Raw genomic sequence first — 10,000 nt, 5'->3', positions numbered from 1 at the left:
TAATAAATTTATAAACATATAACAAAAACCAAACATCATCAACGGCCCTCCATCACCACCACGCCGGCGGGGCAACAAGGGCTATAACAGTCCCTCTAATAACAGACCTCCCACGCTCTCCCTTTTCCATGGGGAGGGGAGGGGGGGGGGGAGGCTCACGTGTTCCGGCCGGCCTCTACGCACGCGAGACCGATAAAAAAAAAAATAAAGGGACAGATAAGACAGCCGGGTCTACAGATAGGAAGATGGATGGTTGGATTAATGGACTGCCTGATAACTTGATAGATAGAGCGAGTCATGAAGAAACAGACATACATACAGGTATAGATACACATACATACATACAGGTATAGATACACATACATACATACAGGTATAGATACACAACCATACATACAGATGTAGATACACAAAGACAGATGGAAGGATTGCAAGTGCCCCATCTTCCCGAAGCCTGAATCATCGACGGAAATTACCCCCCCCTCCCCCCACCGGCCCCTTCCCGAAGCCAGAAAAAAGAAATACTTGCATCGCTGAATTACACGCCGAGTACCTCTTCGACATGGAACGATTTTCTACAACCGGTTGGCAAATAAGTAAATTCCGGCGACAAAGGCCCTTTTTTTTTGCGCGCGCGTGTCGTACCGAAGCAACAGACCACCGCTGCAGACGCCTCCGCTACGACCAATCCCACGCCCACAGTGATGTCACTTCCTCCACCTACTCCTCCTCCTCCTCTTCCTGCTCCTGCTCCTGCATCTACTACTTCTACTTCTACTACTCCTCCTCCTCCTCCTCCTCCTCCTCCTCCTCTACTTATATATCTATCGCCATCTATCCTTCCCCATACTTATCTATTAATCCTTAAAGTATCGACCGCATCTGCCCATCCATCTACGAACCTATTCCCCTCGCCCTTTCGCAAAAGACTTGTTTGCATACAGCACTATCGCGAGGTGCCATCCGTGCCATGTACCTGCCAACCCAGAAAACGCACGAGGGTGAAGAGGGGAGAGGGGGAGGGGGAGGGGGGAGGGGAGGGGAGGGGGAGGGGGAGGGGATGGAGGAGAGGAGAGGAGAGGAGAGGAAAGAGAAGGGAAGGGAGGGGGAGGGGGAGGAAGGTGACAGGGATCACGAAGAGGGGGAAGGAATAGGGGCAAGTAGGGGAATGGTAAAGGGGGGAAGAAAAGAGGAGGAAGTAGGGGGAAAGGGGGGGGGGGCGAAGAGAGGAGACGAGAAAGCCTCCCTCACTCACACAACTCATCAATTCTCACCTGCCAAACGACGACCGTGTGAGATGCGAAAGACGCTGAGACGCCCTCTTCCGCGCCTCTTCCGCTCATGACACGTGTTTACCGGGAGGGAGTGGGGAGACGGTAGGGAAAGGTAAAGAGAAAGGGGAGACAGACAGACAGGCAGTGTTCCTATTCTGCTGCCATCAGTATAACGAGTTGTAACGCCCACACACACAGCTAGGAGTGCCCCCTCGCTGCCCACGGTATCTCAAACACACGAACAAACGAGATTCTATGCCAACATACCCCTAAAAATGCCAACGAAAATGCCGCTATCCTTCCCATTTCCCATCCTCCCTAGCCTTACATCATCCGGTGGATTGAATTCCACCGCTCCCCCCTATTACGAAAAAAACATGTCAAAACCATGTCCCGTGCCATCACTCGCGAACATTTCCTGTCGTGCTGAATTAGTGACGCACACCTTAATGCCTCCGTACCCCATGCATCTCGACGTCGTTCGCTTCAAAAATGCTCACTACTCAGTACTCTCAAGCTGTCGTGTTTTTTTTTTTCTCTTAATCTTGTCGTTCGCCTTCCTTCTAATCAACATCACAAACAGCTATGACCAGATGTTGGTAAAAGACACCCACCCCCCCCCACATTTTATACACAGTACAATCTCGTCTCACTTAATCACACCGAAGGACGGGCCAGCTATAATCTGAAACAGGAGTATCATGCGAAACGACAGGGGGGGAATGTGTATATATTTATATCACTGTCTACGAAAAAAAACACGCGTCCAATAAACAAAGAGTAAACCACCTCTGGTCACACCAATATGAAGTTAGCGGTAAAAAAAACAGTCACGAAGTAGCAACTCTCAAAAAATCCACGTGTCGCTGAAAAGACATTAATTAGAGAACATAAAACATCTTATGTATCTATGTATATGCATGCGTGAGTGCATAGTATATATATATATATATATATATATATATATATATATATATATATATATATATATATACATATATATATACATACACGAGTGATAGCGTGCGTGTGAGCGTGGGCGTGTGCACCTCATAAAATAATAAAGAAGACAAGCATGAAGAGACAGGACCCAATACAGTACAAATGAAGGAATTAACGGAAATCGAAGACTGAAAACAACAGGCTCAACTGCCCCTTCTTAAAAGAGGAGGGAAAGAAAGGGGAGGAAAGAAAGAACGTTGATAAAGACGAAATGCTATCCACAACATATAAAAAAGGTTCTCAGTGACAAACTGCAAAAGTTGACTTGGGTCTCCCCCACCCTTTGTCCCCTCGTTCCCCATAAAGTGAACAAATCTCACAATTTAAAACATTTTACATAATAAAAAAATCAAATGCAATAAAATAACGACTCTATTAGGTCCTAAAAATCACTGCATCTGCAGAATGTTGTGCTAGCGGCACGAACAAAGGCAAATACGAGGCTGGCATTAGCAGCAAAGTATCGGTTTCGGCAGAACTGTAGTGACCTTGAGTGACCTAAGTTGACCTAAGGTGACCAATTAGGATATGGATTGACCTGATATTGACCTACGGTAATCTTGTAAACTTGAGTTTTGTAAATGAAGGAAGCGCCTGAAGCTATCAACAGCCGTGCGGCAACAGATTCTACAAGGAACACTTGCAACAGCATGGCCAGACGGCGTAAGCGTCAGAGGAGAGACAAAGGAAATAAAAAGAACAAAAAACAACGGGAGATAAAAAGGGAGTGCGAAAAGGGCGTGCACAAAAAGGGATGCGATTGCGTGAGGAGGGAAGGGTGGAGAGCGAGGGACGAGAAACGAAAGAGGGAAGACCGGGTCGACACCAACCGGGTCTGAAGGGCTAGCGGCGAGCTTTGCGTGCGTGGGCAAGGACAACAAAACAAAAATATATAAAAATCGCACAGACACAAAAAAACACGAAACGAAAAACCGAAACAAAAAAACAAGCCAAACAAAGCAATGGAGAGGACAAGAAATCAAACAAATGCGATAGCCAACAAGGTAGAAAAATCCTCTCAACGGAGGCGGTACTTACGGCGCTGCTCTCCCCCGAGGCTTCACAGGCGTCGCTCATCAGGCCGCTTCCCACCTGCGAACGAAAAAAAAAAGACATATCGTTAGACTGGAATGCACGAGGACAAGAAAGAGGGGGAAAAATACAAGTCTTAGAAGAAAGAAGGGTCGATCTGTAGTGCATGGCTAGGAAAAAGGAAAAATAAATATATATTGGTGAGTGGTATCTGCAGATAAATACATAGAAACACCTAAAAAGATAAAAACGTCAGAATTGGAGAAGTAAGAATATTATAATGCAAAAGGTGGAGTATTTCCCTGGGTGCAAAATATCTCGAAATATATTGATTATTTTACAGCGATATTATCCGTGCACTTGTTGCCACCATGTCTACAGGTGTGTTTTTTTAAACTCGTGTAACATTTACACACACATTTTACACTCACATTTTTTAAAACTTTATTGGGAAAAATACATACCCTCGCACTTGTGCAATACTGTATCAATCTTTCGCCAATAAAAAAAAAAAAAAAAAAAAAACTGACAATGATCAATTACTTTTTTCTTTAAATCTCCTGCCTAACGCCAGCCAGTGTAGGAGGTACAGAAGCAAAATGAAGAAAAACTTTAGAGATCCACGCCTCTCAATAATGGCGAGAAAAGGACACCCTAAACTTCTCAAATCATGAACTCGCAACTCGTGTAACTCCGCCCACTCCACCCATGCCCCCCCCCCCCCCCACACACACACTCCCTTCCTGCTTCCCTCCATCTCTCCCTTCCCCTCAATCTCTCTCAATTTCATATCACTACCACAATCTCGAGCCATTGCCACCATGCGTCACCATCAAACTCACTATCATCCATCACAACCCTCTTCGCTGTTTCTACGACTTGCACAATATCTATTCTTATCTACTTGTTTTCCCAAGTCATTAACCGACACCCCCTCACGCCCCCCCCCCCCTTCACCCCCTGCCCCCCCCCCCCGAACGACTCTGCGAACAGGTCCACGTCGTCAACCTCGCACCGCAAGGAGGGAGGGGGAGAGGGGGGGAGGGGAGAGGGGGAGAGGGGGAGAGGGGGGGAGGAGAAAGGGGGGGAAGAGGAGGAGGAGGAGGAGGAGGAGGAGGAGGAGGAGGAGGAGGAGGAGGAGGAGGAGGAGGGGGTGAGGAGAGGGGATAAGAAACAGATGAGGGAAGCTGGAGGGAGAGAAAGGGGGAGGGAGGGAGGGTGATGCCGAAAAGGAAGGAAAAAGAGAGGAGCGAGGGGAAGAAAGGTGGGAGACAGAAGCGTAAGAGGGAGAGGGAGAAGGGGGGGGGGGGTGTTTCAACAAGAGACCGAAGGGCAGGAGAGGGAGTGAACTTAAGGCTGTAGGAAGATTAACGACTTGCATACACAAAACGAACAGGTAGGGGGACCTTCATTTTTTATTATCCAAGAAAATAAAAGTTCCACGGGGAGAAGGGATACGTTTTTTTTTATAAATGCGGAGCGATATATAGAGTGCAGGATCAAGGGCAGATGATAATAGAGAGGTCGCATCTCAAAGGGAGATAGGGGCCATAGGGCGATAAGGGAGGGATGGAACGGGAGGATGGGTGAAGGAGCAAGTGAGAAGGGACATGGGAGAACTAAAAGAGAGAGAGAGAAAAGGGGGCGACGAGCTAACGATGAAGGAAGAGAAAGGCGTTTGAGACGAAAGAGCGAAGAGGCGCCTCTCGAGGTGGGATTACGGAGACGCAAGACCTCGCGCCACAACAGGTTTGGGTCTCGGCGACTCCAAGGCCACGCACATCCCGCGGCACAGGAAATGGAGCATCCCTCAGGGGCCCTCGGATCGCTGCTGATACGAGAGACTGAAGGGGGGGGGGGTGAGAGGGGAGGGGTAAGGGAGGGAGAGAGAGGAGAGAAGAGGAGAGCAGGGAGGGTAAGGGACGAGGAGAGAGAGGAGGAAGAAAAGAGTAATGGAAAAGAGGAGAGAAGTGGAAAGGCAGGGCATCGAGAGGGAGAGGAAAAAAGGGATGGAAGGAGATATCGAGGAACGAAGAGAAGATGGAGGGGAAGATGCAAGTGTAAATGCGCGTGCTAAGAACTGACGAAGCGCTGAGAGGTGGTATACAAATGGGAGGGTGCGCCCTTAATGAGGGCAGTCAAAATTGGATTTTTAAAACCATGGCTCCCGAAATAGCGAAGTTTGATAAATGTTATAACGAAGGGGAAAACACATTAGGAGGGAGGCAGAGGAGGAGACTGAGCTGGAGGCATGACTCGTTGGCTTATAATCGGCCGGAATGTAGCAGAAGGGGAAGAAGAGGGAGGATAGAGAGGAGGGGGAAGAGAATGGTTAAATGGGAGGATAGAGAGGAGGGGGAAGAGAATGGTTAAGAGAAGGAGAGAGGTAGGGAGGAAGGGAAAGGAGAGGAAGGGAGGCCAACACCTTCGTCAGGGCGGGAGATAATCCAAACAACACTTATAATGAGCTCGTTGGCGGCGGCGGCGGAGGGCGCTCTCCCTAATCAATCTATTATTACCAGAGCGCCCCGGACGCTGCGCGGACCTGGACGGCTCCTGCGCGCGGTGGGGGGAAGAGGGTGTAGACAGAACATAACGAGGGGCAAGGAAGGTCAGCAAAATGAAGAGTAGACAGAGAGACAGGAGATACCAGAAGCCAGGTAGAGAGGAAAGTAGGGATGGGATGGGATGGGATGGGATGGGATGGGATGGGATGGGATGGGGTGGGGGTGGGGATGGGGATGGAGATGGGAAAGGGAAGGGGAAAGGGAAAGGGAGATAGGAAGAGGGGGGGGTGGACTTGAGAAACCAGGAAAGACGGGTGTTTACATGTTTACGAGGCTCGGTTTTACGACAGCTGCAGGGCCGCCCTACGACTCCCGTGTGAGCCTGCGGTCCCATGTCCGTGTCAATCGAACCGCCCTAGTCATCAATTTTTATATCCGCCTATAAAGATCGCCAGCCATCAATAATTATCTATAATCAATCACCACCACCACCTCCATCCACACCATCAAACTCAAATCGTCATCTACGCTTCCTTTTACCACATTCGTATTCCATCTAAACTATATTGTATCTCTCTCTCTCTATCTCTATCTCTCTCTATCTCTCTCTATCTCTATCTCTCTCTATCTCTCTCTATCTCTATCTCTATCTCTCTCTATCTCTATCTCTATCTCTCTCTATCTCTATCTCTCTCTATCTCTCTCTATCTCTATCTCTATCTCTCTCTATCTCTCTCTATCTCTCTCTATCTCTCTCTATCTCTCTCTATCTCTCTCTATCTCTCTCTATCTCTCTCTATCTCTCTCTATCTCTATCTATCTCTATCTATCTCTATCTCTCTCTATCTCTATCTCTATCTCTCTCTATCTCTATCTCTCTCTATCTCTCTCTATCTCTCTGACAAGATAGATAAGATAAATACAGATATGACGGGGGAAGGAAGGGACGGAGGGAAGAAGGAAGGGACGGAGGGAAGAAGGGACGGAGGAGAGGGTCGGTGGAAACGAAGGGACGGAGGGAAGAAGGGAGAGACGGAGGGAAGAAGGAAGGGACGGAGGAGAGGGTCGGTGGAAACGAAGGGACGGAGGAGAGGGTCGGTGGAAACGAAGGGACGGAGGAGAGGGTCGGTGGAAACGAAGGGACGGAGGAGAGGGTCGGTGGAAACGAAGGGACGGAGGAGAGGGTCGGTGGAAACGAAGGGACGGAGGAGAGGGTCGGTGGAAACGAAGGGACGGAGGAGAGGGTCGGTGGAAACGAAGGGACGGAGGAGAGGGTCGGTGGAAACGAGGGGACGGAGGAGAGGGTCGGTGGAAACGAAGGGACGGAGGAGAGGGTCGGTGGAAACGAAGGGACGGAGGAGAGGGTCGGTGGAAACGAAGGGACGGAGGAGAGGGTCGGTGGAAACGAAGGGACGGAGGGACGGGGATGGTTCTTTTAAGTGTTCAACAACAACCATGTTTGCTCCGCTTTAACGGCCATGATGATGCTCAGGTGCTTCATACCAGATCGATCACTCCCGCACGCAGTTGCGGCGATGGGGAATGGGGGAGAGCGAGGAGAGGGGGAAATGGGGAATAAAAAGAGGACCGAGGACGGAACGGGGACGGCAGAGGGTAATGGGAAAAGACCGGGTGAAGGCAAATGGGAAAGGGACGGGGACGATGACGGGGACGGGGACGGGGAAGTAACGGGGGGAGGGGGAGGGGAAGGGGCAGGAGAAGGGAAGAAAGAATAGAATGACAGAGGGGAATTGAGAAGGGTGAAAAGAGGAGGGAGCGGGGCAAAGCGTTGGGATAAGAGGGAACTGGAAGAGATAGGGAAGTGAGAGGAGACGGGAAGAGAAAGCAACTGGAAAGAAAAGAAATAGGGCGAAAGAGCTCATGAAACGAACCCAAAGTGAAACCATCAAAAAAAAAAAAAAAAAAAAAAAAATTACGACGAAAAGTGGGAGGGGCAATAGGAAGAGCCAGAGAGAAAAGGTCATATTTGAACACGAAATTGCCCTTAACAAATACAAACACAGAATCGCACAAAAAAAACACCCATCCTCCTCCGCCGCCACCGCGTGCACTCGAGTCTCAAGTAGTAAACAAGGCAATTGCAGTCGAGGTTAGTTGACTTGGCAAAGGGTGCGGCAGAGGCGATAGTGGGGAAGGGGGAAGGGGGAAGGGGAGTTGGGAGGGAAAGGGGGAGGGGAGTTGGGAGGGAAAGGGGGAGGGGAGTTGGGAGGGAAAGGGGGAGGGGAGTTGGGAGGGAAAGGGGGAGGGGAGTTGGGAGGGAAAGGGGGAGGGGAGTTGGGAGGGAAAGGGGGAGGGGAGTTGGGAGGGAAGGGGGAAGGGGAGTTGGTAGGGGAGTTGGGAGGGAAAGGGGGAGGGGAGTTGGGAGGGAAAGGGGGAGGGGAAGGGGAAGGGGAAAGGGTACGGGGAAAGGAGAGGGAGGGAGGAAGGGGAATAGGGGGGGGGGAAGCGATGGAAAAAATATGGAGGGGTAGGCAAGGGGGAGGGGGCGTAGGAGGGAAGGTAGAGTTACTGTGATAGTACGTGGGATGGGGGGGGGGCAGTGGGGGGGGAAAGAGAAACAGGAGGGGGAAGCGGGAGGGGGAGGGGGGAGAGGTGAAGGCGCAGCAGAAAGTGCTCTCATTCCGGGGAAATAACTGCAATGAGAAGGGCAAGAGGTCAAAAGCTGTGGGGAGAAAGAAAAGGGGGAAGGGGGTAGAGGGCAGAGGGAAGGGGAGGGGAAGGGAGGGCAGAGGGAAGGGGAGGGGAAGGGAGGGCAGAGGGAAGGGGGTAGAGGGCAGAGGGGAGGGCAGAGGGGAGGGCAGAGGGAAGGGCAGAGGGAAGGGCAGAGGGAAGGGGAGGGCAGAGGGAAGGGGAGGGCAGAGGGAAGGGCAGAGGGAAGGGCAGAGGGAAGGGCAGAGGGAAGGGGAGGGCAGAGGGAAGGGCAGAGGGAAGGGCAGAGGGAAGGGGAGAACGAGGGAGAGTGAATGGAAGGAAGAGAGCACGGAAGGGAAATATGGAGGACTAGAGGGAAAAGACCCTCAACAACCAATGGCCTTCTTCCCCACAAAAATACAAGCATTCAATCAAAGAGAAACTCGTATAAAAAAAAAAAAAAAACGTAAAGTATCAAGAAACGAAAAAAAAAAAAAAAAAAAAAAACAAGGATAAGAATAACACTAAAGAGACGGTATTAGGAAAAAAAAGTCTTTCATTCATAAGAAGGAATCCGTAGAATTACTGCTTCCAGCGCCAGACTTAATCTTAAGCTCCCCTCTCGCCCCCTCTCCCCTCCTCCTCCTCCCCCCTCTCCCCTCCTTCCCCCCCCAGCCCAGTTAATCCACAAGAGATCCTGCAACAATTTGTGAGCGAGGGACCAATGGCATCGCAATTATGGGAGAATATGGGGGAGAGAGATAAAAAGCGGGAGTTGGGAAGCGGACCAGGAGGAGAGGAAGAGGGGAAGGAGCGGAGGGTGAGGGAGAAAGGGGGTGAAGGAGGTCGAGAAGGCAAACTAAAGGAAGCGGAGGGAGAACAGGGATAAAAAAAAGATAAAAAACAAACAAGAAGACGTATGGTATAGGATGGAAAAAAAAGAGAAGGGATAGAAAAGGGAGGTAAGGTGTAGTGTGATTGGGAGCGTGCGAACCAATCTCCAATCAATGCTTGACTAACTCTTTCAATCTTGACCTGACCAAATTTGGAGGAGGGAGGAGGGAGGAGGAGGAAGGAGGAGGAAGGAGGAAGGAGGAAGGAGGAGGAAGGAGGGAGGAGGAGGGAGGGAGGGAGGGAGGGAGGGAGGGAGGGAGGGAGGGAGGGAGGAGGAGGAGGAGGAGGAGGAGGGAGGGAGGAGGAGGAGGAGGAGGAGGAAGGAGGGAGGGAGGGAGGAGGAGGAGGAAGGAGGGAGGGAGGGGAGGAGGAGGGAGGAGGGAGGAGATAGAAGGAGGAGAAGGAAGGGGAGATGGGAAAGGAAGGAGAGGCAGATGGGAAGAAAATGAAAGAGGGGCACAGAAGGCGACGAGGAGAGCGAAGCAGTCAGGAGTAGATGAAGTCTCTTTATCCGTTCTCTGGGATAGCGACTGCAGGTGCTTGCAGGTCCTATCAGGGGTAGGGGGAGGGGGTGAGGTGATAAGGACCCCCAATACAACCTTGATTGCCCGTCGTATTGCATAAGCATGGTGTGGACAT

The 10,000-nt window shown here is 50.6% G+C and overlaps 1 protein-coding gene across 6 annotated transcripts in view; it reads right to left on the bottom strand.

Moving 5' to 3' along the window:
- Positions 1–10,000, bottom strand: part of LOC125038780 (heterogeneous nuclear ribonucleoprotein L-like) — a 190,208-nt gene that overhangs the window by 136,447 nt on the left and 43,761 nt on the right. For all 6 annotated transcript variants that reach the window (XM_047632378.1, XM_047632379.1, XM_047632380.1 and 3 more), the window contains one exon: positions 3,315–3,368. In XM_047632378.1, coding sequence (XP_047488334.1) covers positions 3,315–3,368 — 54 coding nt within the window. The remainder of the gene's footprint in view (positions 1–3,314; positions 3,369–10,000) is intronic.

Source organism: Penaeus chinensis, chromosome 25 (genome assembly GCF_019202785.1).
Source record: "Penaeus chinensis breed Huanghai No. 1 chromosome 25, ASM1920278v2, whole genome shotgun sequence".
Taxonomy (NCBI): Eukaryota; Metazoa; Arthropoda; class Malacostraca; order Decapoda; family Penaeidae; genus Penaeus; species Penaeus chinensis.
Note: the sequence above shows the minus strand (reverse complement) of the source record. Positions and strands in the feature narration are given on the sequence as shown.